This window comes from Aphis gossypii, chromosome X (genome assembly GCF_020184175.1).
Source record: "Aphis gossypii isolate Hap1 chromosome X, ASM2018417v2, whole genome shotgun sequence".
Taxonomy (NCBI): domain Eukaryota; kingdom Metazoa; phylum Arthropoda; class Insecta; order Hemiptera; family Aphididae; genus Aphis; species Aphis gossypii.
Genome location: NC_065533.1, coordinates 13,254,271 through 13,270,793, shown reverse-complemented (window position 1 = coordinate 13,270,793; position 16,523 = coordinate 13,254,271). Strand labels below are relative to the sequence as shown.

Below are 16,523 nucleotides of genomic sequence, written 5' to 3'. Positions count from 1 at the left end.
TTGTGCGGCACGCCGTCAAAAGGATATTGTAGCATATTTTTTCTACTATATTTTTACGCCACCTACGTCGACGATTTCAATAACAACTCGATAAAACGTATTTCGCACTGGTAGAAACATTTTAATTGGCGTCAAACGTATATAACACTTTTGATTATACTTACGCACATAATTTGTTTTGTTCGTATAAATATTTTATTATTACGCTGCACTAGGATAGGAAGTATAGATGACTTATCCATCACGTAGTTTTTTTTAAATTTACCGCAGTATATTTTTCGACGTTTTCTGCTACAGACAAATTCGTAGACAAACGGACGCAATCGTGCATCATATTTTTTCGCAACGATTTTTGATATAGTCGCACAATACGCCGTCGAAGGTGAAATAATATTCGAATAGATAAAATTATATTTGTTATACCTATACAGATAATGATGATGAATGATAACGCTGTTAAAACCGAAATCGTCACGTCTCGTTCGCGAACAGTCACATCATAATCGGACTTTTCATGTTAGGGCACACCAATTATAATTTTTTTAATAACGACGCTGATGAACTATATCGTTTTTTTTATAACACACTATCGTAAAAATATATAATACAATATTTTTATAATACAGTGTGATATATATATATATTATTACTTTAAGATGTTATGTGTACAATATATAAGCGGGGACCACCGGCTGCAGCAGAGACGATGGCCGGTGAGTGGGCGAGTGGGTTGGAAGAGGGGCGGTAAAAAGCGGTTTGATGACCGTCGTACGTGACGACCCTGAGACTCGCCACACACACAAGCACACACTTACATACACCATTATACATTATATTGGTGTTATATATGTATACGCATTAGCGCGGTATGTGTAATACGGTTACCGGAAGTGCGAAGCCTCCCCCGCCGCGCTCGACCGGCCTGTCGAAATGCCACACCCACAGCCACGGCTCTCACGTCGTCGTCGTCGTCCGTCTACGTCGCATATATAATTAGGCCACCCTGAGCGCAGCACCGACACCTCGTCGGAAACGCTCATACGTCACCCGAGTGTGGTAACCGCGGTATATGTGGTGTGTGTGTATATATGTATGCATTAATGTTATACTCGTATACGTTTATATTATATATATATATATATATACTTTATACTTATTACTCATATATATATATACATATGCGTTTATGAGCGGCCATTATTTTTTAACCATTCTTCGTCTCGTCGAGTGTCGGTTGTGTGGCGAGAGGGGAATGGCGGTCGAGCCACTTATCAAAGTCTCGTTCGGGTGGGTATTTTTTTTTCGCGCCGTGATAAATACACACCGCGGGTATTCTATACCTGTACATACACTATACACAATAATAATATATAATATTATTATAATAACAATGCGTATATGTACAATATGTACATACTACGTACGTAGTCATATACTTATATAGTATACATAGACGGCCGTTTGTTCCGAGACCTCACCGAAACAAATCGATATCCATTACGCGGACCAGTCGCATCTTCCCCCGTGGTGACAACTACAAATAAGCGGGGCAGGTAGTCGTCGGGCGAGCATAATATATTATGTATTACTTATTATTATTATTGTAGTTATGTGCGCGGTTAATACGAGCATCTATGTATATACAAGCCCATACACCGTTAGACGCCCGTTGCCGTATGTAATTTATTATGGTATGTGGTATACCGGTATTTACCAACATTGCGGTCCACAGGTCCGATGTCATGGACTCTCGGCTACAATCTCTGACGTGATGACGAAAATGATAATTATTCGTCCGCTCGCCACCGCTCTTGCACAATGTTTAAACTGTAGGACTGGTGATGTCCGGTATTTCGTATTTATAACATTTGTGTACACCCATATGTTATGCGGTAATTAGGTAAATACTGTACTTACCAAAAATATTGTGTCTCAATGAGCTGGCATCGTGAATTTATGGCTATCTGAAAGAATATTTCAATACACAATAAAACAAATAATCTATATAATATATAAAAATTCAATACGATTATTATAAAATACACCCATAAACAGGGAGAGAGGACTTAGTATACTTGATTCAATCTACTCAAAACGATAAGGTAGTGGTTCCAAATTTGCAAATAATCACTGGAACATATCTCACTATAGACAAGCAGTATACGTAGATAATATATTAATATGCGTGTAAACATCTGAGTAAAGCACAATCATAACTATTATGATAAATTTGCTAATCGATAGCAAAGTATACCTAACTTATATGATACTGTACCACAAAATCCTGTTAACGTCCATAATAATAGTATTATATTTTGTTAATTTTAATTTTTGTCATTTTACAGATAACCAAGTTGAAAATCGACAGCAATCCGTTTGCCAAAGGTTTCCGGGATTCGTCGAGGCTGACCGAATTCGAAAGGTAAATCGAACTTTAAAGTTATACTATCACGTCATTAATACATACATTTAATTGGATAGAAAACACTCGGGTGAGACACATATGTAACGACTGAGTCTCACAAATATTACTTAAGCGTAAATTATTTTTCTTGTCAAAAGCAACGCTTATCCCGCGAATCGGTATAATATAGCCGTTTAATAAAGTTTCGGGTTGGCATCATTTAAATAGGCACATGAATCACGGACGAAATTCACTTACCAGCAGTTTTCGTGACCGAATGATGTACTCGGTACCTAACACTCGACTGACAAACGATGTGATATTATTTTCATAACGCTCACTTAGCGTAAATTATACGACCGAACAGAATCGTTTTCGTTATGCAAAACAGTTCTAAAAAAACAATCTAATTCGCATCTGCGCGGGTGCGGTATACGATATATTATTAACTTTAAGTGCATTTATTTCTCACTCGTCGCTAACTCGCACCCTCAGCCCACCCACCATCCGAACTTACCGACTTACGCGGATCGACCTTTGACTGTTGCAGGGAAACGATGGAGTCGATGTTGAGCGAGCACCACATGCTCAGGACGCCGTTGTTGGACCCGGGCGGCGGTCTCAGTCAGCTGACGGCCGAAGAGCGGGCCGTGCTGGCGGCCAGGTCACAGCTGTTCCTGAGGGCGGCCGCAGCCGCGGCCGCCGTGAGCGGCCCGTACGGTCCGCTGTGCGGCATATACAACGCGGCCGCGGCGGCCGGCGGCCAACACCTGTGGAACCAGTGGGCGTCGATGCAGGGCCCGGCCGGCCTCTACCAGCAGTTGGCCGCGGCCGGCGGCGGCGGTCCCAACGCCATGGCCGCCGCCGCAGCCGCCGCAGCCGCCGCCGCTCACCAGCACCAGCAGCAACAGCAGCAGCATCACCACCATCAGCAGCAGCAACAGCAGCATCACCACCATCAGCAGCAGCAACAGCAGCAGCAACAGCAACAGCACCACCAGAACCTGTACCAACAACACCAGGCGGCGGCCGCGGCCGCCAACGGATTTAGGTTTTCGCCGTACTTGGTGACGCCGCCGCAACTGTCGTCGGTACCGGCCGCGATCCGGTCGCCGTCGCCGTCCTCGCCGGACACGGCTTGTTCGTCGGACCGTTCGCCCCACGGCGGCGGCGGCGGCCACCGGACGACGCCGCACTAGTGGCCGCGCTCGGAAGCCGCGTAGACCGGAAACGATTCGTGTATTATATACTTTTTGTTAACCTTTTTACGATAATAAAATATAATATTATATAATGTGTATATCTGTAGAACGGTAAACGGTAAAACAAAATCCGAATATACGTAAACGTCCGAGAAATTTGAATTTAATTCGTGTTCTTCGTTTTTGCCGTCGGATTTTATATTCGCCGTTTATTTGGATTTGTTTTTCCTAATATCCGCTGTCGGACTTCCGAGTCGCGGGTGTCTGCTGCGATGTGTATAGAACAATATATTATTACGTGTACACTGTACAGCGCTTTCCGTCTTTCGGTTTTAGCGCGATGACGACCCGGATTTCCGATTTGTTCGGAACTCGCGGGTCCAGTTGAGGTCTCGTCGATGTCGTAGTTGTGGTACGATGCGAAACCGGTGCTGATGACGGAAAACGCTTAGAGTTTCTTTTTTTTCTTTTTCATTTTTCATTTCATTTTTAACGTTATTATTATTACTATTATATATATATATACATCACCATGTCGAATATGTGACTCGATATGTCGTTGTATTATTCGTTTTATTAATTATTAATTATTATAATTATTATTATTATTATTATTATTATCATTATTATTACATATTTTCGAATGTTCGCCGCTGTCGGTATTTTAAACGACATACCGTGATGTCGTGCTTGAGATAATATTATTAATATTATTATTGTCGTACGTGTCGAATCGTTCAACAATTATACCTACCTATAATATACATTATTATTATTATTGAATATTATTATGTTATTATCATCATTATTAAAATTATTATGTTTTACTCGCACCAGCGTTTCGCGTTTCCACCGCCAAAAGATTAAAATATATTATATGTGCTTGTGTCTGTCTATACCTATTATTATGTAAGTACGTCATATTATAATAATTATCGAAAAAATTACAATAATATATTATCTGTATAATAATCCGTAATATATATTTTATGTAATATGTTTACAAATAAAGCGATGCGATTATATAATGATTATATCGTGTATTGTGCACTTCAATCATTATATTATGACAAAAAATGATTCTGACGTTAATAATATTATAATTATTGTTCGAACTCTAATAAAAAAAAAAAAACATCATGCCCAGACCGTTTTTCTGTCCTATCTGTTATCATTATCAGGAGGTAATGATTAGTGACTATTCAATACCCACTACGGATTTCCCGACTATAACTATTATCCAGCGAAGAAATGTTTTCCTATATATGTGGTATAAGTGATCTCGCATAGGATCTCATAAAGGTGTGAATTGAAAATAAAACAAAATTATATTAAATTTATCAAAGTTTAAAAAAAAAAAACACTAGGAATGCCAGATTTTTGTCTCATAAAGCCACCCAATATAATATATTATCATAATAATTGGTACTCGTAGACTGTTAAAATCGTGATTGAAATCAAAAGCTAATTATGTATGTATTTGGTTTTAAAACACTGTAGACAACGATTTCAAATCAGTAAAACAAACTATTATATTATATTTCTCGATTTAATTATCTGGTAGACAAATTATTTCGAATATATAATATATGTATTAGCTCTTTTCTATCGAGTCGAATCAATATTTTTCTCAATGGATCCAGCTTGAACGTTTTATGAACGAATATAATATTATTTTGTACAACGATAACCGTATATATAAAGCATAGTGACTTAACGTTATACGAACGTCGGCTCAACTCGACCAACTCGCCAGTAAATTGTTACCGTTAACTTTACCACTTTTGGTTATACGCGCGTATACACACTGATCACAGTCGAATAACCCGCATTAGATAGGTATTGTTCGTTTGGATTTTATTGTTATTCGATCGTGCGTCATCCTCGGCGAGACGGAGACGCGAAGAGACACGGTGACAGCAGTTCTGCGGAGAGGGAAAGAGGAGAAAAATCAAATTACCGTATAGTTGCAGGCCATTCGTACCGGAGATTTTGCGGCGCGTTATTATACACCCCCCTACGACCGCGTATATATAATATAGAAAACGACTGTGTAATAGAATCGGACCGCATCGGTTTGCGTGTGTAAATCGGATAGATACAATTCAATTTGTATCGGTCGGCAAACGATATTACCAATCTCATCAATAAATGCCGTCGAGCGTAATATATACGCCGTGTGGCGTTACGGGTCACCATGCGACAAACGAAACGTTACTGCGGTGAGACTTGCATGTGTGAGTGTGTGTGTGTAGTCGAAGGAGATTGATAAATAATGACATTGCACGACACCGGACCAATGGCTTCAAACCAGAATTGTTTAAAAGCGAAACGCCACCCACACGTTTATGCGACGAGGAAATCGACGAAACGAACAGCGACTTAACGAACGGACGAAATCTCTCTAAAATCAATTTTTCATCGTCATTATATATATTTTTTACATGTCATCGTGTCGTTTTTTCGACGGCTTTCATTGCGTTCCTAAATTTTTAATTTCGTATTCCGTACAACAGAATATTTTTCTGGTGAGTTCAAAAATCGAATTTCAAACGATTATTATTGTTATAAATAGTTATACTTACGTTATACAATATACGACTAATGAATATTATGGCTGTCGGGATTATTTAATATGACCCATTTTTCCCGTTCCTCCGAACGTCATTACATACATGTAAAAGATCTCTACCGTATGCGTTGGGTTGTATGCCGTTACCAAAATCGTTATATTGTACTCGCCGCAATTTGATTATTGATACGATAAAAACGATATAATAATAATACCGCCCCACTATCACACGTCCGCCGCATAGACATCGCCGAAACACCTCCTCTTTCATGAGTTAATTAAACACAATATACGAAAATATCAATAAATTAAAACGCGCGCGTAGGTACCTATATAGATTTTAAAAGCCGAACTCATCTCGGCCGACGCTGCGGGTTCGGCGGGGCTCGTGTGTGCGATATTTACGACTTGCCTCGAGGGATCACGTCCCGATATTTTATATATATATATCAGGATACGTGTACAAAACGTACGAAGTAGTTGGTAGCAGTAGTAGTATAGGTAACCTATAAAGCTATAACCCGGTATGCACCTGTATGGTAATACTGTGTATTCGGTCTACAATAATATAATATATTGCATTATTATACGCTGCAGAGCGATATTCTGTTGAAATGCAAATGCATCCGTTCAGTCGAAGAGTAAATCAATGTTTTTGGAAATATTAGACGATATTTTAAAATCATATTACAGTACCTATAGGTACTGTGATATTCAAAGAAAGTTTTTATGTATTTTCAATTTTTTTTTTTTTACAGTAGTTACAAATTATTAATGATTCAAAGCAGAACGCGTTTTTGAGAATATAAACCAAAAAATCAATTTTTGAACTTTTTATTACTCTAACATGAAAAATCTGTCCGTTTTGTACTATAAATCTGATAATCTGTACCATATCCTATTTCCGGTCATTTTTGCAAAATATTATCCTACACGTAAATTCTCCACTAATTGCCGAAAATAAAGAATAATATTGTCGTCTGCAAATTAAGCCTTTGAATCGACCAGTTGAATGACTAAAATATTCTGTAGTTTATCGAGAAGTCCATTAAAAAAAGTGTTATTACATAAGTCGTATAGTTATTATAAGAAATTAAGAATCAATGTCATAATATTATACATATGTACATACTTTAAATAGAACAAAAACTATATTCTTAGAAAAAAAAAATATTTTATTTACAAAAAAATTATGTAAATAATATTATTTTAGAATAAAAATAAATCGATAACAGTAAAAACTAATTATACAGAAAAAAAAATTAGTCGCCCATTTAAAGTTAAACATACCTACTATAATCATTGATAATTCAGTATTATTATCTAAGTGGTCATTACTAATTTTCGGCGATGAATTAAATATTGAAACGAAAGTTGGGCAAAACTTAGTAGAGGTATAAAACTTTTTGTCGTGTCCTGACAAAATTACTAAACTTGTTTGCCACAAGAACAAAATATAGACAAGAAACGGTGAAATTAGCTAACTAAAAGAACTATTCAATCTGTCACTATACTTACTTATAAATACTTAATGACAATTGGTTTAAATAGAAAATCATCATACCTTATTAATTTAAGTTGGGTTATAGTATTTTTTAACTTAAAATCAATTTTTTATTATTATACTACATTTTTATTATAATTTTATATTTAAAATATTTAATAATTTAATTTAAAAAATACTATTAAATGGTAACTTGTAATTACTGAGTCAAAAATATCTATAACTTGCCAATGTCACGTATTAGTATTTTACACAGTTAATGTATTTTACTAAGAGTAAATTATTTCACTAATTCGTTGTAATAATTATAATGCATTATAATTAAGGCTTCGGAGTTAATTCCCTACAAAGAGATAATTATCTATGAAAAACAAAAAATGTCGTTAAAAGAAACCACACAATTATTTGAAATATAAAAATCTAAATTTGTAGCCTTTAAGTTGTTAAAAATATTTAAATTATTTTTTTAATTTTTAAATTAATTATGACAATATTAGTAGAAATATATTATATTGAATGAAGAAAAATCAATTTTCATCTAAAGTTCTGCGAGATATTACGTATTTGTAAACATGGCGATGGCGTTTAATCAACTCATAATTTTTCTCTCTCTCCCTGTTAGTGAAATTAAGTTAATAATTATTTTCCGATATTACTAAAAATTACCTTAAGATTTTAAACAACAAAAAATAAAATTTCGATCTGTAATGTTATCGACATGCTCGAAGCTAAAATAGCGTCATTTAAAAATTTAAAAAAAAAAGTGTACAATGATAGTCTAAAGTCATCATCAACACATCTGGTCCTCGATTGATATATTTTTTGACGTTCTCCACGAAAACTTCTTTGAATAATAATCGGAACCGTCGACCTTTCTGTACCGTATAGTGCGTACTGCAGCTAACGTCATCCTGTCCTCAGGTGTAGCAGGTATACTTATATTATATACTATGTATGTACGACATAGTGGTACCAATACGTATTGAATAGGTAGGTACTTTCTAATCGATACGGATAGATCGTGGCGTGAAACTCTATCGGGGAACTCGAACAGACTCCACGACTGCAGCGGCTTTATTCCTGACATTATAGTACAGTAATATCGTAATGTAACATATATAATAATAATAATATTTATGTAGCATTGTTTTATCGTGTAAGTGAGAACAAAATACCTCACCCGCTCGTCGTTAATACATCGGTCGTTCCGCTCGGCGGCAGTCATGTATTTCGAAAACCGCGATTTTATCACGCGATAATATTAATATTATTCGAGTCGGCGGCGATTGTCGATACTATTACACACATAAGTATTAAATCATTATCATAATATTATGGTTGCACAATAAAATATGCACGTACGTCTAGACCGTGATTTCTTGTGAGGTCAATAAAATTCCGATTTCGCACTGCGATCGCATATAATATTATAATTAAATGGATTTCGCGGACTCATACTTTTTGAATAATAACAACAAATATTTAAATCGTTATCGAGGCATATATTATACATATTAAATTGGCAAATTTTCAATGTAAGTGGTCCACATCGCTGGGTCCCGCCGTGGTCGTCCGCTGCACCCGTTAGGTGATTTTCCGCCGCTTGTTGGAAGGTATAGTGGTGGTCGTCGTTGGTTCATGTCGTTCATGATGTTGTTGTTTGGTGGTGATGACTGTATCGACTGAAAAGAAGATAACTACATACTGCTATTGTGGGTGGTGGTTATTATACGTTTATTATATAATATGTATATTCCATTTTTAAGAAACTTTTCTCGACCACATCTGCTGCAGCTCATACATCTTAGTCATGCCAACAATTCTATAATCTGATACTACTATTAATATTCTTCTATAATAATAGAAATATGGGAGTTAAAGTTCCCTTCAGTTGTATCAAGTATGGTTCTGATGATAGCTTCAGATGTAAAAAAACAATAATCCATTCAAAAAAATTAATTCTAAATTTTTATACGTATATATTTATATAATATAAATATATATTATTATAACTGTTATTTTAAACTGTCAGTCGCCAAGTAAGATTTATTCGTACCAGAACACAAAATAGTGATATAGCGCCGATAATTGACTATTAATAATATAATACACAACGAATTAGGTATTACGCTTTCGGCTATCACAGTACGTATAACGCGACGAGTCATATCAATAAACCTGGATACCTACTCCACTTAGTCAAAATATGCATATTATTATATTGTTTTATTGAGATTTACCGTTGCTTATACTATAAGAGACTTAACTAGTTAACTAACACCGTCAACTCGTATATAAGCTGTGCGTTGTAAAGACGTTTTTAGAATTTTCGTACTCGTAAATTATTGTGATAGATACGCTAAGCTTTCCCCCAATGGGCATACTAAAAATACAATCGTTAGCCCTCGCGCTCGTTTGATCTGCGATCCCTGTGCATTTTGGCGTTTTATAGACATTTTTCATCTGTTGTGTTGTACGATAGGCGGTATTTCGGTCCACCGATATAAATCAACCGACACGGATCGCTTTAACCCTAATTTGTATTCTTCATTAAAAACCAACGTGCCATCCCCATCCCTAAACACCTTGCAACAGTCTGCGGTGACCATCACCTTCGAATGCGGACGTCCCGGGACATCCTTAAACGTAGGTACGATAATAATATGCGTACACTGTAACAAATCTTATAACGACGCCGAATACCTCTACAATATTATGTGTAAACAATAATAATATATATGTGTACGAAATACGACCGAGCAAAGGGGTAACGGTGCCTAATCGTCGTCCGACCGGAAAGCGCAGTGGGAAGTCCACGGGATTACCGTTAGGTCATCGCGGTGTATACCTGCAATGTGTGTGTGTGTGTGCAGTGTTGTTATAGTAATATAACAAATATAACTAAATTCGAAGAGTTTATATTCGAACGACGTGAACGCAATAATATCGTCGTGTAAAATATGTATAGGACCGTCGTCGAGATGTGCTTAGGGCGCTCGGCTTATTTAGTCGAGAGTTTAGATAAGTACCGTAATATAATGTGTATATAGGTATACGAATCGGGGAGGAAAACGCCCCGACTGGGCTCCGTCGAAACGGGGATTAAACACAATATACTAACTAAGGTATTATGTGACATTATCGTTCTATCGGTTCGGTGTAATATGCACACGCGTATATATATGGTCCGCCTTCGAGAGTAGGTACGCGCAGAACGTATAGTTTCTTTGCTCGGACCTCTATATTATATATTTAGCCGCATCTATACAGCCTTTTATACATAATATTATATACCTATGTAGTATATAATTTATGTGCGGCGTTGTGGTTGAAATTTCCCAAATTATCCCTATAAATGTTTATATGTACATAATATCATCATATACTCTAGGAGACACGACCGTTACATCATAAACCTAGGTAATAACGATATACTATAAAGAGTACTATCTAGTACCGTATTTGTCCGCTACACGTCTCCTGCTAAAACTTTACGGCTTACTCTATTGGCGGAGACTATTAAGTATGCTTGTGAACTCAATAGAAATAATGACATCGTTCAACTTTTAAAACTACACTTAGCTGTTAAATCGGTAATAGCTGAAGAAGTTTTTTATTGTTGTTTTTTTTTTATTATTATTTGCGATGGAAATTTTTGTTTATAAATGGTTGCTATTGGTTTTTAATAAAAAAATAATAATTAGTAAGTTGTAATAACAAAGTGGCGAGTGTGTCACATACACATACGATAAGTCAGGTTGATATAACAGCTATATTAAAGACCACGAGATGGCCCATTATTGTATCTTATCCACTGTAATCAAAAAAAAAATATGATATAACTTTAAAACTTAAAGATTATAAATTATAAACTTACGTAAACATCTCGTGGATTATAAACTGCTTGCATAATTATAAGAGTCTCACGGTCAACGCCAAGCGAAATTACTATAACATAACCTGAGTCCTAACTTATTCACTTACTGGTAAATGTAGAGCCTGAACAATGATAGATCAAGACTTGCAATTTACACTGTAGGTTAGGTTAGGTACCACAAATTTAGTGAGCAATAAGAAAACATTTTAAAGTGGTACTTGCACATTTTTTAAGATTCAAAATGGTTAATAAAAATGTTGAATAAATAAATAAATAAATAAATAAATAAATTTTAAATACCATAAAACCGAAAATAAAATTGAAATCAAACAAAGTTTGAATCATATTATAGAGTTGGCATTTTTAACGGGCAACGATGTGCACGGGGTCAGCTATGTATAATATACGAGTTCAGAATGTACACATTTTAAGTACATTTTAAATAATATCATAATAATTTGTGTTTCTCGTCTATCAAAATGTCTTTAGAAAAATAAATGCTTAGATTTTTAAGAAACAAAAATAAAATAAGGCAAAATAGAAATGTTTACACAAAACTATTTTTCGAACAAAATTGATTTGGTTTTAGTGTTGTATATTCAAAATGAACTACAACTACTTAAAAAGTATGAAAGTTTCACTAAATATTTAAAATATATTTTTTCTAACATGATATAAATTTTCAAATATTTATTGATGTTTGTAATTTCGACATATTTTTCATAATAGATTAAAAAATATAATAGGTAGGTACCGTAATAATGAACTTCAACTTTATACCATATTATCTTCAGGAAACATCGTATTTATGTTTATTTTGATGTAATTAAAATAATTAATTATGTATTCATGAGCCATTGTGTTGATTTGGCCATAAGCCTGCAAGTAGCTGTATCTATATACTTAAAATTTAACATTTTTTAGAATACCTAAAATGTTTTAAATAATGCACTAAAAAAAAATTAATCAACTAAATAAGGTAACAGATATAAACAAGAAGTAATAGATTTATAAATATATATTTTATAAGTTTGGTTTACAATTTTTTTTAATTGGAATTTTCATGTTTCAGTCATAATAATTATGCATCAATATTCAATAATTAAAAAATCTATTTACATTTGAATTCTGAATACAATCTTCGTATTTTTTTTATTACCACCAGAACTGTTCTATTGTTTGAAAGATTGCCAATTTTTATTTATTTTCAACAAATATCAATGGCTATACCTACTCACTAAATTCAATTGATCTATATATCAGCTTGTAAGACAGAGATACTCATTTAATAGCGCTGCCTAAGGGTGGAAAAACGCCAAGTCGTTTTCTGTGAATTATGGCCAATCGTAAACCGTTATTAAAGCGTATAATCGTATTTTATTTTGTTTATCTTACATTCAATAATAGACAGTTTTTCATTTCCAATAACATTATTATAGTTCGGAAAGCCGATAGTAATAATAACGATATTATGTGGACAAAATTGCTCAGTACGGAACACGTTTCATCTTGTCCAATGACCAAGGTATCTTCGAAACGAAATAGTTTCATCGGTATCGTGAATACATATATAGCCATAGGTATTGTGAATTTTAATATATATAAATCTCGTGTCACAATGTTTGTCCTCAATGGACTCCTAAACCACTTAACCGATTTTGATGAAATTTTTTACAACGCGTGTAATTTGGTCCAACTTAAAAGATAGGATAGTTTTTATTTCAAATTTTTTAATACATTAAATATTTTAATTAACTTTTTAATAAATTTGTATGATTACATACAAAAGGTACGTTACCATAGCCACAGTAGGAGCACAGGAACAATAATTTCAATTTATTTTATTTTATTTTATTTATTTATTTTCAATGTGCTATGATAACATGCCACCGAAAAAATCTAACCTCAACAACGCGAGCAGCAAAGGGTCACGACGCAAACGTGTTGAAAGAGCTCAGCAATTACCTGCAGAACAAATGTAGATATATATGAGTACAATTGCAAAATGATCCATCAGCACAAATATTTTCCGAACAACTATTGGATATTGGGAACGGTAAAATAGAACTGCAACCAAATACGCAATGCATTAAACTACCAGACAATTTTTGCACTGTTGTTCAGGATAAAAATGAATTGATTCAGAGTATTTTCCCAGATATACAGAATAATTATTTGAATCATGAATGGCTTAGTCAACGGGCGATTTTGGTAGCCAAAAACGTTGATGTTGACGAAATTAACTTCCAGATACAACAGTTGTTACCAGGCGATCTGATGTCTTTTAAATCAATCGATACTGTTGTTGATGAAAATGAAAGTGTAAATTTTTCAATTGAATTTTTAAATTCATTAGATATCCCTGGAATGCCACCACATAATCTTCGATTAAAGATTGGTTCCCCTATTATTCTCCTCCGTAATTTAAATCCACCTCAATTATGTAACGGTACGCGTTTGGTCATCAAAAAGATCACCGGAAACATTCTTGAAGCAACCATTTTGTCTGGGAAGTTTAAAGGAAAAGTGGTCCTGCTGCCACGTATTCCGATGATACCATCAGATTCTACCATACCCTTCAAAAGGCTACAGTTTCCAATTCGTTTAGCTTTCGCCATGTCTATAAATAAATCTCAAGGTCAAACAATGTCCATTTGTGGTTTAGATTTGGAAAATCCATGTTTTTCTCATGGGCAACTATATATTGCGTGTTCACGTGTTGGGAAACCGTCGAATCTATTTGTGTTAGCTAAAGACAGGTTAACCAAAAACATTGTGCACCGATGGGTGTTAAATTAAATTGAAATTGAAAGTATTTATAATTCAAAAAAATAGATATTAATGTTTAAAAGTTTAAGACTGTCTGCCTTGCCTATCTCATTCATGAGTTTAAGCGTCACATGTTATTTACTGTATTATACTGTAATATACTTATATTTGTTATAAAATTAAATATATACCAACATATTTTATGTATACCAACATCAACATTTTCGTCTTTGTTAGTAAATAATTTAACTGTACTAAAGGGTATATAGAAGTAGAAAGTCAAATAAGGAGATCACCATATTTTTTTACAAATACTCTGTGTGAAAAAGCATAGTGGACTCCGTGACTGATGTTCTCTTATTGTTCCTCTTAATGTAATATAACAAAAACTTTAGCCACAGCAACACGTGGCCGGGTCAGCTATTATACTATTAATAAAATAAAAATATTATTATAAACGTATATATAAACGCACGTAGGTAGGCGTTATATATATTATTATAAAATAATAGTAATTAAATAAACTATTCAATGAAAATGTCTAAGTTTTGAACACCGTTAAACCGAATAGTAAATAACAAATTAATCAAAATTCGAATCATATTATATAGAATTTGCACTTTTAACGGGCAACGAAGTGCACGGGGTCAGCTAGTATATATTATAATCCATAATTATTGTTGACTAATGCGCTGTGTTATGCTATAACCGGCTACATTTAATATTGATAATATTATAAATTATTGATTGACTGACTGATAAACGAACAATGATAGGTTTGCAACTCTCACGGTACATTCGTACCACAAATTTATAGTGTGCAATAAGAAAAGTCGGCTTTTCACAAAAATTTGCATTTTAAAGTGGTGCTCGTACAATTTTTTCGATATTCAAAATGGTCGATGAAAATGTCGAAATGTCGAACACCGCGCGGTCAAACCGAATATTAATATAATAAAAAATCAATGTAAGTTCGAAGCGTATTATAGAATATTGGCATTTTTAACGGAAAACGAAGTGCTGCACACAATAGCCATGCATCACAGACTTAAAAAACAGATACGAGCTTTGTGCGAACGACTCATCTCACCGGTTTTGCCGACACGACTTTTCTCGTTATTTTTTGTACATACGACAGGGTCCGGGAAGTCGCAGTTCGTCGTTGGTAAATTCGGCGAACCTCCGACTGTGCACGTCTCAGGGTCCTTTTCCACGAGCGTTTTTAAAATGTGCGTGTAGCTAAAGGCTCACGCGCGTAGAGGCAAGACCTCGCGTTTAAATGGGTACGCTTGTATTTCTTCCAATGCATTTCATAAACGCGCGTCTAAACTCACACGCGTTCGCCCGCTTAAAAACGCTCGTGGAAAAGGACCCTCATGGCTTCTTTCCCGTGTGCGTTCGACGGAGTGTCGTTAGACGACTTTGTGAACGAATAGCCACGATCGTTTGTTCGTTCGTAGCCAGTAGCCAGGTGATTCACCAACAAACTCACACAGGAGAGAAGATCTCCACAAAATTCGCACGAGTAAGGCTTCTCTCCCGCGTGAGTTTGTTGATGAATCACCGGACTACTGGCTTGAGCGAACTATTCGCCAAAAACGGCCTCACACTGGTATGGCTTCTTTTCCGAGTTCGACTGTGTGCCGTTAGACGACTATAATATTGACAGTGAACGATTTGCCACAAACGTCACACATGGTCCTTTTGCCGTGTACTTGCGACGGTATACTGTTAAGTGTGCCGTTCTGTGTGAACGATTTATCACACATATCACTCTGGTATGGCTTGTATCCTGTTTAGTTCTATACCGCATATTATCTTGCCATCGATTTTCGGGTACTGCTATACAATACGTACACTGATTTTAATGTTTTACGTTATAAGCAATTTATGTTTTTTTTTTCAGATTACTACTTCTAATATTATACTATTCTAGTATAGGTATTCTGTTTGTTATAACTTATTGACATCGTCAATTATTTTAGCTAGTATTGTTTGTAAACATCTAAAAGATAAGATAATCAATAAATTGAAAATAAAATCGACATTGCCAAGTTTTTTAGCCAGAATAATAATTGTTTGTAACCATCTAATAATAATAACATGTGGAAAAATGCTCTGTACGGAACACGTTTCATCTCGTCCAACGACCAAGGTATCGTCGAAACGAAATAGTTTCATCGATATAGTGAATA

The 16,523-nt window shown here is 35.0% G+C and overlaps 2 protein-coding genes and 1 long non-coding RNA gene across 3 annotated transcripts in view; 2 read left to right on the top strand and 1 right to left on the bottom strand.

Annotated features, from left to right (window-relative positions):
* LOC114130472 (T-box transcription factor TBX20-like) overlaps positions 1 to 4,640 on the top strand; it is a 60,575-nt gene extending 55,935 nt beyond the window's left edge. The window contains exons 5-6 of the mRNA XM_050206027.1: positions 2,346 to 2,422; positions 2,955 to 4,640. Of these exons, the coding sequence (XP_050061984.1) occupies positions 2,346 to 2,422; positions 2,955 to 3,603 (726 nt within the window). The 3' untranslated portion in view covers positions 3,604 to 4,640. The remainder of the gene's footprint in view (positions 1 to 2,345; positions 2,423 to 2,954) is intronic.
* Positions 4,641 to 8,120: 3,480 nt separating this feature from the next.
* Positions 8,121 to 9,748, bottom strand: LOC126551811 (uncharacterized). The gene is made up of 3 exons (XR_007605699.1): positions 9,045 to 9,748; positions 8,858 to 8,977; positions 8,121 to 8,762 (listed from the first exon to the last, which is right to left on the bottom strand). It is a non-coding gene; the product is annotated as an uncharacterized LOC126551811 (long non-coding RNA).
* A 3,809-nt stretch (positions 9,749 to 13,557) lies between these two features.
* On the top strand, positions 13,558 to 16,297 carry LOC126551809 (ATP-dependent DNA helicase PIF1-like). The gene has a single exon (XM_050206037.1). It carries the CDS (start codon positions 13,837 to 13,839, stop codon positions 14,356 to 14,358), a length of 522 nt encoding a protein of 173 aa, XP_050061994.1. The 5' UTR covers positions 13,558 to 13,836; the 3' UTR covers positions 14,359 to 16,297.
* The last annotated feature ends 226 nt before the right edge of the window (positions 16,298 to 16,523 follow it).

Coding starts and splice junctions, on each gene's coding strand:
- LOC126551809 (XM_050206037.1), top strand. CDS start 13,837: ATGTCTTTTAAATCAATCGATACTGTTGTTGATGAAAATGAAAGTGTA.